Genomic DNA, 14781 nt, shown 5'->3' with positions numbered 1-14781 from the left:
TAAACTAATCATTCAAAGATCAAACAATGTGATTTTACGAGTGATGTCTTTAACCTTTCAATATTTATTTTTTATAGCACAAGCACGTGATGAATTGGAACGGAATTGTTCTAGTTGGGTACGTTATCATATTAGAAATTTGGAAGGAAATTTTTTGTCATCTTCATATCTCAAATCAAATTAATTAAGTAATATAAATATTTACATTTTTTTGTTGAGTGTTTTTCAATAATTCTCACCCTCTTAAATAACTCAGGGCCATTTGGATGAATTTTTTCTCTCTTGCTTTTTTTATAGAATAAAAAACCATTTCTCATTGGAAGTTCGTTTGAATGTCTGTTTTTTTTTTTTAAATATAAGCCAAAAAAATAATCTAAAAATTTGGTTTTTTTTTTTAAGCTAAACATTTTAAGTTTTTTGATCCTTTTGTCCCTTATTAATTAATTAATAACCAATTTATCCCTCATCCAGAACTATCCACCAACCTGCCCCTCTTTAATCGACTAACTTGAAGTTTTAGTCGATGAAATGATCAAAATTCAGAAAGTTCATTGACTCGATTAAAAATCCCTCATGATTGATTAAATTTTGGGATTTTTAATCGACTACATCACAATATTAAAAATTCCGCCGACATTTAATCGACTAAAAATTGTGATGTAGTCGATTAAAAGTCCCGAAATTTAATCGATCAAAAGATATTTTTAATTGACTAAATTTCGAGCCAATGAACTTTCTGAATTTTGACCATTTAATCGACTAAAACTTCAAGTTAGTCGATTAAAGAGGGGCAGGTTGGTGATAGTTCTGGATGAGGGGCAAAAAGGTCAAAAAGCTAAACATTTTTTTTTTTTTTGATAACAAAAGCTAAACATTTTAGCTTTTAACAAAAAGTGAAGTTAAAAGTCAAATATTTTTTTTTCAAAAATTCAATATTTAAAAAAAAATCTAAATAGCTTTAACTTTTGTAAAAAAAATAATTCTAAAATAAACAAGACATATAAAAACTGTTTTTTGAAAGGCCAAACAAACGGGCTCTAAGTAAAAATGAGAACGAGGAGGGAGGTTGAAATAATAATAAAAAAAAAAGGAAAACAACGAAAAAAAATAAGTAGTTGTTTACCATAATTTAATACCGTATGGTGATTTCAACATGCAGACGGTTTAAACATTTTTCTTGTTTAGAAATTTATTATCTCATTCATCAAACACATAGTTTTATTAGAAATATGTGCAATAAATATCTATTATGTTAAATATTTTACACTTATTTACATAATTTGTATTCTTTTAAATAATTTTTTTTTATTAGGAATGTCTTAGGAGTTGGGTAAATTCGCAAACTAACACTCAAAGTAAATTGAGTTTAAAAATACTTCAAGGTTAAGTAGTGAGTTGGAAAAGTTCCAAACCAAGCAACATTTTTTGGGTTATCAAATTCCTTTAGCCATTATTAATTTTTTAAGTTAGGGTCTTCAGAATAACTAATTAATGATAATCTAAATTAGGTGAGTTGAACCAGAAAAATATCCCAAAATTCATCCAAACCCTGCATCGGACATTCCTAGTTTCTTATACCAACCTAAGCTAGTAGTGTTCATTGATAGAATCGAAATAGATGTGTGAACAAATTATATGGAATCTACTTATTTTTTATTTTTTAAAAAAATAGTCTATATTAAATCCAATTATTGCACACTAACAAGAATATTCAAAGTCCAATAATTAAACATTTGAATAATATTATACTGGATTGAATCATTGAACTCGATGAAATGGCAATATAATTAAAATGCCATGAGGGACAGCTATTTAGCCACCAAATAACGTGACATGACAAATTCGCATAAGGGAAAAAGAAATAAAAAAAAGTAAGAAAATGCACAAATCAGCATCTATAAATTGGATCCCATTGTCAGAGTTGCATCGTAGAAGTGTGTACTGTGTTTGTGTGAGTGTGAGCCAAAAAAAAGTAGAGAAAAACATTACACTATAGTGCTATTATTTTGGCTCAAAGATGGTAGGCCCAATGAGACCTCAGATTGTGCTATTTGGCTCCTCCATAATTCAGATGAGCTACACTAATGATGGTTGGGGTGCTATTCTTGCTAATTTGTATGCTAGAAAGGTACTTATTTGCTCCTTAATCATTTTAAGGATAATTTTCTCAATAAATTAGACTTTAGATTTATACACTTCAAATAGGTTCACTTATTACCAAACTCATAAAACTGTGAAAAAGTTTAGATAGTATAAAATGGTCAAATCCCATTGCATATTATTAAGGCTCCCAACTTATAAGGATAGGAATGAGAATTAATTATTTGCAATATCTTATCTTTATATTTTCAAAAGAAACTTATTAGAACCCGTGACCTTCCGATAATAACAAGGAACAACCTTAATATTGCTCCGAGGCTCGTCCTAGTTTAATTACTATAGCTATGTATTTAATGATGATGAATGAACTTGTTTTTATTATAATGACGTGGATACACAGGCGGACATAATTTTGAGAGGATACTCAGGTTGGAATTCAAGGCGTGCTTTGGAGGTTCTAGATGAAATTTTCCCCAAGGTACTTAGAAATTATTTGTTAAATGTCTAAGTATATTCCATTGTTTTCTTTTTGATTCTTTCTGTGTGTCCTAAAAATACTTTCGTTTTATTTGTTGTCATTGAGTAATGGCACCTGTGAAAAGAGTCAAGTGGTTTGTATTGGTCCAGTATAGATTAGTTTAAAAATTTTGCACATGAACTTGATGTCATGAATTTGTCTTGGAAGTGAGCGTGGACATGTTTAAATTAAATGTACATTATTTTGTTTTTATATTGTTTACTTTGGATTCAACTGAGCACAATGTGATACTTCTACTTTTTGAGAATCACAATGTGATTCTTGCTCATATTGAGATATAATGAATGATCCATTTAATTAACTCAGGATGCCCCTGTGCAACCATCATTGGTTATCGTCTACTTTGGTGGTAATGATTCTATTGAACCTCACCCATCTGGCCTTGGCCCTCATGTACCTCTCCAAGAATATGTTGAAAATATGAGGAAGATTGCTAACCATTTAAAGGTAATAAATCTCCATTTCAAACTTTGTTCATCTTGTGCCAATAAGCCTAATAACTTTGTTAATTCACTGCTTGCACAAAATGGTCTTTTCTTTTTTCTTTTTTATCTTCTTATATTTGTTGCTGCAAAGTTTGACACCAATCATAATGCTTTTCAGAGTCTCTCAGATCATATTCGCCTTATATTTCTCACCTCACCTCCCATCAATGAGGAACAAATCCGCAAAAAACTCAGGTACATTCAATTCCTATTTGATTATCATAACTTTTTATGGAAAATATTATAGATAATTGATGTTGAAACATACAGTTCTAACAAAAAGTGAAATAAGAACTACATCATGACACATAATCATTCACTTATTATCCCATTTCCCCGTACACAAGATAACATACAGAAATGATATTTGCACATAAGAAAATATTATATTATTTTGTTACAAAATAAAACGACAAAAATATAAGGGCAAGTCCAGAGCAGGAATAAAGTTGCTCTGTGACTCAGATCATAGATTTGAATTTAGAAAATAATGTGACTAATGTCAAGATCTGAACTTAAGCTTAAACAATGAAAAGGCCAAAATGCTACAAGTGATATCATAAGCTTAATAATAATAGTAGTAAATATTTTTTTTTGTTCCCTAACAAAAAATACGGTTTCCACTTTAATACCTTACAAAAAAAAATTAGTCTCGAGGTCCCTAAGAAATTCAAAGTGGACTCATTTAGTTGAAATTTTAATCTCACAAATTCAAAAAAGACCCACATTAGTCCCTCAAAAGGACTAAAATTGATGCACTTTGAATTTCATAAGGACCAGTCAACTAATTTTTTTTTGTAAGGAACTAAAGTGGGAACTGTGATTTTTTGTTAGGGACCCAAGAGGTATTTATTCTAATATCTAGGCTCTCTCATTTCCTATTTCTTCAAAATTAATTTACATAGAAAAATTCGAAATTCTGATGATCATTTTTGTTGGAGTGAATCCAGTGCAACGCAGACAGGAAGAACAAATGAATGCTGTGGAATATATGCAGAGGCTTTAATGGAGCTATGCCAAGAGATGAATATCAAAGCCATTAATCTTTGGTATGCAATCCAAACAAGGGATGATTGGTTAGATGTTAGCTTCACGTAAGTATATATGCTCACAAATATACATACCCCTTAATTGAAAAAAAGCTTAAATATGCATTTCCTTCATTTGATTAAGTTATTTGGTTATTCCTTAGGGATGGAGTTCATCTATCAGGTGAGGGAAGCAAAGTAGTAGTGAAGGAAATATTAAGGGTTCTAAGAGAAGCAGATTGGAAGCCTAGTTTGCATTGGATGTCAGTGCCAACTGAATATGCAGAAGATTCACCATATTATCCTCCAAGTCAAGATGGAACAACTACTATAAATGTGTCTTATAGTATCTCAAGGAAAAGTTTGCAGTGGGATTTGTAAAACTATTATATGCATTATTTTGCATCTCATGAAATGAGGCTCTATTATGTAGAGCCCTTAAGCAACATGCTGCTCTCATATGCTCAATGATAAATGTGAGAGTTGTTCTTGGTGCTGGAAGTCCCTCCCCCTAAGGGGATTGTTGTGATTTGTGAATTTGTGATTTTTTGCATTTTTCTCTTCCTATATATCAAATAAATATGTTCAGCAATTTTCTTTCTTATAATGTCAAATCATTGTCCATTCTTGTATCTCTCTCTCTTTCTCTCTCTCTATTATATATTTATATTATATATATTGGCTTGAGGAGTAATTAATTAACGATATCAACCATTAATCATTTATTATTATTTCTCAAATAAAAAAAGAGAGCATAAACAGATTTTTCATGTCATAAAAAATGTAATTCAACAAGTTAAGATAAATTAAAGATATTTTTTTAAATTTTAATCTATTTACACAACTTGAATCTAAAAATTAAATCATATATAAATTTATATTAACAGTTCTTCAAAATATTACCACAAACATAAAAAATAAAATCAATATAGTTCTCCAACAATGTTCAAGCATGATTTGCCTTGACTGCTGTTGCATAATTAACGGTGGACTTGGGTGTATCATCAGTGCATAGAGTATATAATTTTAAACTTATTTTTAAATCCAAATGAAGGAGTAGGTATAATTGTGTTTTATGTGGAAAAAAAAGAAAAAAAAAACAAATTTTACATAATTTAAAATTTAAGATTTGAGATCTGTTTTAAATAATTTAATTATAATTATTTATTATTTATTATTTATTTTTTAGAAGGTAGTTATCGTTATATTTATTTTTAGAATTTTAAATTTTAGATCCATTTGTAATTAGTCTATAAAAAAGAGTGTTTAAGACCCTTGTGTAGGAGTTAAATTTTATTATTTTAATAATTATAATCAAAAACAAAAAATATCTCTTTTATCAAATTTCAATTTCTTTTTAGTCCATTTTCTATGCGATTTCCGCATCAATTGAAGAGGAGATTAACTAATGTTGGAGGAAGATCTTTGATACCAATTCGATGTGGTTTTGGAGACTATATGCTCGTTTTCTTGACAGAAAATAGCTTCTTGGTAGTTTGTATATTTAGCAAGAGGAAACAAATAGATCTAGTTGTGCAGATGGAAAGGATTATCGGTGATTACAAAGTTAATGTGATTAAACAAAGAGTCGCATAATAGCTATCAACTATTGTTTTTATTCTTTGAGATCTATGATGCCAAATTCTAGTCGATGCAATTATAAACTCATTCATTTCTAAAAGACAAAAATTGTACTTATATATTATTATATTCTAATAATATTTCACTATTTTTGTGAAAACCGATAATTACATTTTTATTTTCCTCCTTAAAATTTTGGTCCTGGAATTTAAAAGAGTTTATAAAAAATTTAGAGCAAGTATAAAATATGGGAAAAACTATTCTCGAGCCATAGGAGAGTAGTCCATTTTCCTGTAGAGACATGGATTTTTATGTTTTTTATTTTATTTTTATATTTCATAATTATATGAGTCCCACCACATGATTGTGAGAGTGATAGAAGATAGTTTCTCTTCTGTTATTGTAGATTACTAAAGCCCATAAAATATATGTTATTTTATTTATCTTTTTTTCATGTCTATTAATCTTCAACACCATTAGATTAGAATCTGAAAAAGAGAGAGAAATGATAAAGATTAGTTCAAACAATGATCCAACGGTATTGAAAAGTGATAGATAAAATAAACATGAAAAAAAAGATTCACTTTTTCTGCAGTTACTGCAGATAAGTTACCTGCAGTAAGCTTAATACGACGTCGTTTTGAGGGAAAAATTATGGCATTTTTATAATTTTAATTTATTTTAGGGTTATTATAGTCTTTACAATTATAATTATTTAATTTTTCAATCCCAAAAAGACGTCGTAAATGCAGATAACTTATCTGCATTAACTGCAGAAATATTATTCTGAAAAAAAAATTAAGTAAAATAACCTATCCCCAAATATAAATACTTCTCACATAGGAACTTTTCTAAAAAGTCATTAAATTTGGTTTAATGATGAAGGATTTGGGTAATTTGCATGATATTATAAGTTTGAACTTTAATACCCACTATTATATATATATATATATATATATATATATATATATATATAATTATTTCTACAGCCGCTTTATGTACAACAACGACAGGTGCATGGTTATGATTCTCCAATATTATATATAAACATGAAAAAAATAGATAAAAATATCATATCCCAATAAATAAATTAAAGCAAGAAGAGTTAACATAAGAGATATGTTTTATTGGGTGTTTGGTAAAGGATCTTAAAAAAATTAATGGTGCTTACCGATTGAATTAGATCAATTACAAAAAAAAAAAGCAACAATCAATCAATCAATAACCTAATAGTTTTTAGCAGTATTATATAATCGATTTGTTCTAAAATGGAAATAAAATATAACCTAATCTAACTTATATCAATTTAATTTAAATTAGTTTTTTTTTTTTTTAAATATACGTCTATAAATTCAGATCTGCACTATATCAGAGTGATTATGTTTGATTGTTGTGGGAGTCAGAGAGTAGGAGAAAAGAAGATGGTAGGACCAGTGAGGCCTCAGTTTGTGTTGTTTGGTTCCTCCATTGTTCAGCTCTCTTATTCCAGGCAAGGTTGGGGAGCTATTCTTTCTCACTTGTATGCTCGTAAGGTACCTTTTTTGTTATTCTTAAAACCAAACACTATGACCATGATTTATGTGAGTTAAAACTGTGAAAGAAGAGGATTATTGGATATTGAGTTATGCTAATTATTAAGAATTAACTTTAGGAATTCATATATAGAGATTAACTGACTATAGGGTTATTCACTATCAGTTCTTACTTCAGTTTTGAATTTAATGAAATTGCTTTCTTTTTATTATAGTCCTCACATATTGACATAGCAGAGGTATAGAATTTTATAAAGAATATAAATAAAGTATAAAATAATATATATAGAATACATTATAATAAAATTTTATAATTCAAAGGAAAAAAAAAGCAGTGTGTTTTTATTCAAATCGCACTGTGATATTATATTCAACCAATTCTGTGCTTCAATATAATTAACAGGAGTAAGGGTTGTGTGATATTGATGTTCTTTGTCATGGTTTTCCATAGATGTGTACCTATGCATCATAGTCCATAGAGATTGATGTGCTGTTTTCCAATTTCTGGATACTGGATGATCTATACTGAGACTTATATTTTATTTGCATTTTGATTGACCTTCGAGGGATAAACATAAAGGGGTTATGTTTCATCTACAAGAACAAGACTGCACGCAATGTGATAAGTCCTTAATTATGAAAAAATAAATAAATGAAGTCCCATTTATCCATGATTTGGATATGCAAGAAAATGCAGCTTGTTTTCAAGTGGAAGAAATCTTAATATTGAAGATAAACCTAAGTTATCGAGTGTTAGAGAGATATTATATAAAACCATTGAAGGTCATCACTCATAAGTTTTAGCTTTTGGGTGAGATTGTTGCTTTACATGGTCGGTGACCACGGGGTCACGAGTTCGATTACTGCCACCCCACTTTCAAGTGGAATTAAGTAAGCACAAGGTAGAAACAAAATTTGGGTTGTGTAATATCCACATTTCAAATCCAAAAGGCTCTTATACGAGAGGATGTGTTAGAGAGATATAATATAAAGACCATTGCTGGACCTTCACTTCTAAGCTTAATATAAAATCAAGGAATATCCGAATTTGCAGGAAGCAATACCATATTGAGTACATTTTGAGGAAAAGATTGTCCTACTGCACTCCACCAATCCTTCTTTCTTCCAGTACAAGGCCATGGTATTAGAGTAACATCTAATTATTTCAATGAGACTACATGGGAACACTGCATATAAAATGCCTAACTTTTAAAATATCAGCCGATAATGGAATGAAATTACATTAATATTTGTCTTTGAAGGATGTATGATGATGGTTATTGAGTTTAACTTATCACATATTGACATGATATAGGCGGATATAGTTCTGCGAGGATACTCAGGTTGGAATTCAAGGCGTGCTCTGCAGGTTCTGGATGAAATTTTTCCCAAGGTATTGAGATTCTGAGTATTAAACGCCCCTGTTGATTAAAAATTTCCCCCTTTCATTATCTTGAATCTTTTGTCCTTTTTTCCATAAATGTTAAAAAATGGTTATTCTATTTGTGGTCATTTGAGTAACAAATGGCAACTCTGGGAAAGAGTTGGCAAATTGACTGGGTATGCTACTGATTTGCTTGAAGAATCTTGTACATGATATCCTCCACTTGTGTTAGAAGTGAGCATGGACATATTAGGAAGATTATTCTGAATTTTAGGATGTTAAATGTACTACAGTGAACTTCATAATTTGAAGCTTGCTCTTTTTGTTTAGATTCAGATATGCGTAACTTACTTCGTTCTTGCTCAGACTGACAATTAAGGAATCACCCATTTGATGTGTCATCTTCTTTAACTTAGAATGCCTGTGAGCAACCATCGTTGATAATTGTGTACTTTGGTGGTAATGATTCTATTCTTCCGCATCCAAGTGGCCGTGGTCAGCATGTACCTCTCCAAGAATACATTGAAAATATGAGGAAGATTGCTATCCATCTCAAGGTAAACTTCCACACTAGAGTACTATATTCCTGTCTTAATTATTCTTATTATGTGAAAGGAATTCTTCATCCTTCAAGTATTTTGCAGTGCTTGCACAATCTTTTTTTTTTTTTTTCTATGTATCTCATATAAATATCACTGCAAAGTTTGACTCATATCCTAACCATTGCCAGAGCCTTTCTAAGAAGACTCGCATTATATTTCTCAGTGCTCCTCCCATCAATGAGGCACAAATTTATGCAAACAGGTAAGGACTGCAATTTGTTTGCTATTTGATTATTATGATTTCACAGAAAAGTAGATAGATTCATACTAGTGATGCCGCATGCCTACACTTATATCTAGACTATGATTACTATGTAGGATAAACTGCAAACAACCTCTTTCCTAGTAACTCCCCTCTCCTCAATCTGGTACATCCGTATCATGAACTCAAAGTTTGTTATACATAAATATAACCCGAACCCAAATGTCTATGTGACATTTTGTTCTTCAGAAATGAGCTCAAGCTTGAGTAATAGCATGGTCGATATGTAAGAATTTACATCTACAGCTTAAAACCTGCTAGACTTGAATCTATTATACTAGCATATGATAAGTTTAGCTCATATCAACATGCTTATTTCCTGATTTGTTTGGAATATACATTCAATCTGAAACTTTGACGAATAAATTGTTGGAGTGAAACCAGTGATCCATTGGGGCAGCGGTTAAGGACAAATGAATCCCTTCGATTATACTCAGAAGTGTGTTTGGAGCTGTGCCGTGAGATGAATATAAAGGCCATTGATCTCTGGTCTGCAATCCAGAAAAGGGATAACTGGAGAGATGTTTGCTTCATGTAAGTATATTCTCGTATGTCCCTGAATTGAAAAGGTTCAAGTCTGTGTTTGCTTCATTTGATAAGGTGGTTTGGTTATTCCTTAGCGATGATGGAATTCATTTGTCAGCTGAGGGAAGCACGACAGTGGCAAAAGAGATATTGAAGGTCCTTGAAGAAGCAGATTGGGAACCTAGCCTGCACTGGAAGTCATTGCCAATTGAATTTGAAGAAGAATCACTGTATGGTACACTTGGCCCTGATGGAAAGACAACTATAAATGTCTCAATCATTGTTGTTAAAATCTCGATTTATCACTATGATTTTACATTTTTATAATTTTTTTTCATCAAAACAATTTTACTAATATTGCAAACACTTTTACGTTTTTATGATTTTTTGCGATTTTTTTACATTACGATTTTACGTTTTACGATTTTGTAATCCCCTTCCGATTTTACTTAACTTCTCGATTTTAACAACATTAGTCTCAGTGATCCACTTGTCTCAATTGAATTTGGAGAATGTTAGAGAGATATAATATAAAACTATTGAAGGCCCATCACCTATAAGCTTAAGCTTTTGTGTTAAACTGATTCCACTAGAAAGGAGCGACGAGGATCAAATTCGTGACCCCGTGGTCACGAAAGCTCTGATACCATGATAAACAACCAATTCAACTCAATAGCTTAAGCTTATAAATGATGGACCTTCAATGATTTTATATTAAATCTCTCTAACAGAGAAGGTTCACCATATGATTCACTGGGTATTATGTTTTCGTTTTCAGAGGTAGAAAAGGAGAAAAGTGGGTAGTAGGACCAGTGCGGCCCCAATTTGTGCTGTTTGGTTCGTCCATTGTTCAGCTCAGTTACTCTATGGCAGGTTGGGGAGCTATTCTTACTCACTTGTATGCCCGTAAGGTATTTTCTTCTTCCTAAAACCTTGGTGTGTGAGACTGTGAAAGAGGATGACTGGATTTTGAGTCATGCCAAATATTACGAATTAACTTTAGGAATGCATATTTAGGAATCCAAGAGTTATGCTAAATATATGAACTTTTAAATTGTTAACTTCAATTTTGTAACTGACTCACCTTAGAGATTTTATATTTATAACACAATAGTATAAAATAAGGGGGCGAACCGGAGTAGTGCTAAAACTGTTCCTTCATGACTGAAAGGTCATGGGTTCGAATCTAGGAAACAACCTCTTTGCAATTATTTAAGGGTAAGGTTGCGTACAAGGATTTCCTCCATCCCACACTCACTAGTCGGGTTTAACGGGGAGTGATAAAACACAATAGTATAAAATAATTTGCGATAAATAGCATTACTCTTGGACTTCAATCACCTTAGACTGAATGGACTATTCTGTATCAGTTCTTACTTCAATTTTGAATTAATGAAATAGTGTGGAGTTGCTTTCTTTTTATTACAGTCCTTACACATTGACATATCATGTGTATCAAATTGTTGATTCTGTCATGATTTTCTATAGCTATGCACCTATGCTTAATAGAGAACGATGCGCTGTTTTCTTGTTTTTGGAAACTGGCTGACTTACATTAAAGGGGTTCTGTTTCATCTACAAGAACAAGACTGCACGCAATGTGATGAGTCCTTATTTATGAAAAAAAAATGACGTCCCATTTATCCCATAATTTAGATAATATAAAAATATGCAAGACAGCGCAGCTTGTTTTGAAGTGGAAGAAATCATAAAATGGAAGATCAACCAAAATTATTGAGGAATATCCTAATTTTCAGTCAAATAATAACCATATTGAGGACTTTTTAAGGAAATGATGGTCCTACTTGCACTATGCCCCAATCCTTCTTTCCTCCAGTACAAGGCCACGGTATTAGAGTAACATCTAATCATTTCAGAGAGATTAATTTAAGAACACTGCATATAAAAGGCCTAACCTTTTAAAATATCAGTCAATGATGGAATGAAATTAAAATTTATATATGCCTTTGTGGGATACATTATGATGGTCATTGAATTTAATTTATCACATATTGACATGACGTAGGCAGATATAGTTCTGCGAGGATACAATGGTTGGAATTCAAGGAATGCTCTGCAGGTTCTGGATGAAATTTTTCCCAAGGTATTGAGAATCTGAGTGTTAAACACTCCTGTTGTTTCAAAATTTCCCCCTTTGATCATCTTGAATCTTTGTCCTTTTTTCACAAACGTTAAAAAATGGTTATTCTATTTATGGTCATTGAGTATCAAATGGCACCTCGGAAAAGAGTTGACAAATTGACTAGTTATGCTACAGATTAGCTTGAAGAGTACATGATATCCTCCACTTGTGTTAGAAGTGAGCATGGACATATTAGAAAGATTATTCTGAGTTTTAGGATGTTAAATGTACTATAATGAACTTCGTAATTATCACAATTTGCAGCTTGCACTTTTTGTTTAGATTCAGCTTAACGTGATTACTTTGAATCTTGCTCAGACTGACACATCAGTAATCACCCTTTTGCTTTGTGTCATCTTCTTTTACTTAGAATGACAGTGAGCAACCATCTTTGGTAATCGTATACTTTGGGGGTAATGATTCTATTCTTCCACATCCAAGTTGCCGTGGCCAACATGTACATCTCCAAGAATACATAGAAAATATGAGGAAGATTGCTATCCATCTTAAGGTAAACTTCCACACTGCAATACCACATTTCTGTCTTTATTATGATTATTATATGAAAGGAATCCTTCATCCTTCAAGTATTGTGCACTTCTTGCACAATCTCCTTTTTTTATCTCATATTTCTCACTGCAAAGTTTGACACACATCCTAACTATTGCCAGAGCCTTTCAAAGAAAACTTGCATTATATTTCTCAGTGCTCCTCCCGTCAATGAAGCACAAATTTATGGAAACAGGTAATGACTGCAATTGATTTGCTCTTTGATTATTATAATTTCACAGAAATGTAGATACATGCATACTAGGGATATCTCATGCCTAAATTTATATCTAGACTAGTATTATGTAATGACACATTTACTTACGTAGGATATACTGCAAACAATCTCTTTCCTAGTAACTTCCCTCCCTTCAAACTGGCACATGATCTATGTCATGAACCCGAAGTTTGTTATACATAAATATAACCTTTACCCAAATGTTTATGTGATATATTGTTCTTCATAATTGAGCTCAAGCTTGAGTAATAGCATGGTTGATATGTAAGAATTGACATCTTCAGCTTAAAACCTACAAGACTTGAATCTACTATAATGGCATATGAAAGTTTACCTCATGTCAACATTCTTATTTCCTGATTTTGTAAAGAATCAATTCAACCCAAAAGCTTAAGCTGTTGGGTGAGGCTACATTAATAGTTTTATATATCTCAACACGCCCGCCCCCTCACACGAGAGCCCACTGGGCTTGAAGAGTGGACAATGCACAGACCCACCTAACACGCCCCCTCACACGAGAGCCCACTGGGTTTGAAGAGTGAACAATGCACAGACCCACCTACCTGTGCGAACAAAGAAATTCCACTTGAAAGAAAGTGGGGGGCGGCGAGGATCTAACCCGGAACACGAGGCTCTGATACCATGTAAAGAACCAATTCAACCCAAAAGCTTAAGCTGTTGGGTGAGGCTACATTAATGGTTTTATATATCTCAACGCGCTCCCTCACACGAGAGCTCACTGGGCTTGAAGGGTGGACAATACACAGACCCACCTAACAGTTTGTAATACACATTCAATGTTAAAACTCTGATGAATAAATTGTTGGAATGAAACCAGTGATCCACTGCGGCCGCGGTTACGGACAAATGAATCCCTTCGAAGATACTCAGAAGCATGTTTGGAGCTGTGCCGTGAGATGAATATCAAAGCCATTGATCTATGGTCTGCAATCCAGAAAAGGGATAACTGGCAAGATGTTTGCTTCATGTAAGTATACTCTCATATGTTCCTGAATTGAAAAGGTTATAATCTGTTCTTCCTTCATTTGATAAGGTGATTTGGTTATTCCTTAGTGATGGAATTCATTTATCAGCTGAGGGAAGCAAGATAGTGGCAAAAGAGATATTGAAGGTTCTTGAAGAAGCAGAGTGGGAACCTAACCTGCACTGGAAGTCAATGCCAATTGAATTTGGTGAAGATTCACCATATGATCCAATTGGCCCTGATGGAAAGACAACTACAAATGTCTCAAGTTGGACCTTCCTAGAAACTACAGAATGGGACTAGTCTTATGTACATTTGAAAACTTAAGACAAGTCCCAGTTCATAGAATCCTTAGGCAACAATCACAAAATAACAGGAACTTTGAACTGTGCCTGCAGAAATATGGCGTTCTTAGTTCCTTTACCTGTGTCACTAGTCCCTGGTTTTTCACTGTGTGAGTGGTATGAACTTGTGACTATAATTGCTTTTTAATTAAGTCAATTGCTTGTTAGTTTCACCATTTTATGGTTTTTTGTTGGCTAAGGTTATACATTACATGTTTTGTTACTACAGATTAAAAAGGGAAATCAATGGTGAGCGAAGTTGATAGAATAGTTTAGTGTGCATTATAACAATAGAACTCACATGATTGATTGTGGGTTTGGTGCTGCCTATTTGTCCACTTTGTGCAAACTGGGTAAGTGTTATATTTAGTAAATAACATGTTAAATAGCACTTTAAACTCAAGAAATTCATGAAGAGAATTATTAATTAAAAACACCAAACAAGTTACAATTACGTGAGATGGATAATTTCTAGTAATAGTACA

At 32.2% G+C, this 14781-nt stretch overlaps 2 protein-coding genes across 6 annotated transcripts; both read left to right on the top strand.

Annotated features, from left to right (window-relative positions):
• Positions 1-2017: 2017 nt before the first annotated feature.
• Positions 2018-4532, top strand: LOC133290402 (GDSL esterase/lipase WDL1-like). The gene is made up of 6 exons (XM_061488474.1): positions 2018-2128; positions 2501-2578; positions 2945-3085; positions 3242-3318; positions 4074-4217; positions 4316-4532. Exons 1-6 carry the CDS (start codon positions 2018-2020, stop codon positions 4530-4532), a joined length of 768 nt encoding a protein of 255 aa, XP_061344458.1.
• Positions 4533-7130: 2598 nt separating this feature from the next.
• Positions 7131-14530, top strand: LOC133290404 (GDSL esterase/lipase CPRD49-like). 5 transcript variants are annotated; one of them, XM_061488475.1, is made up of 12 exons: positions 7131-7264; positions 8580-8657; positions 9065-9205; positions 9379-9452; positions 9888-10046; positions 10133-10267; positions 10816-10948; positions 12064-12141; positions 12551-12691; positions 12852-12925; positions 13806-13955; positions 14042-14530. In XM_061488475.1, the coding sequence occupies exons 1-12, from the start codon at positions 7154-7156 to the stop codon at positions 14253-14255; spliced, it is 1488 nt and encodes a 495-aa protein (XP_061344459.1). In that variant the 5' UTR covers positions 7131-7153; the 3' UTR covers positions 14256-14530. The 5 variants fall into 5 exon arrangements, with proteins under 5 accessions (XP_061344459.1, XP_061344461.1, XP_061344460.1 ...); XM_061488477.1 differs by having other exon boundaries at positions 7150-7264; positions 9897-10046; XM_061488476.1 differs by having other exon boundaries at positions 7150-7264; positions 10822-10948.
• The last annotated feature ends 251 nt before the right edge of the window (positions 14531-14781 follow it).

The sequence above is a fragment of the Gastrolobium bilobum genome, unplaced genomic scaffold (assembly GCF_033153095.1).
Source record: "Gastrolobium bilobum isolate Gb01-03AN ecotype WA unplaced genomic scaffold, APGP_CSIRO_Gbil_v1 utg70309, whole genome shotgun sequence".
In the NCBI taxonomy this organism is placed as follows: Eukaryota; Viridiplantae; Streptophyta; class Magnoliopsida; order Fabales; family Fabaceae; genus Gastrolobium; species Gastrolobium bilobum.
The sequence above is the reverse complement of the archived record's forward strand: the minus strand, read 5'-3'. Positions and strand labels throughout refer to the sequence as shown.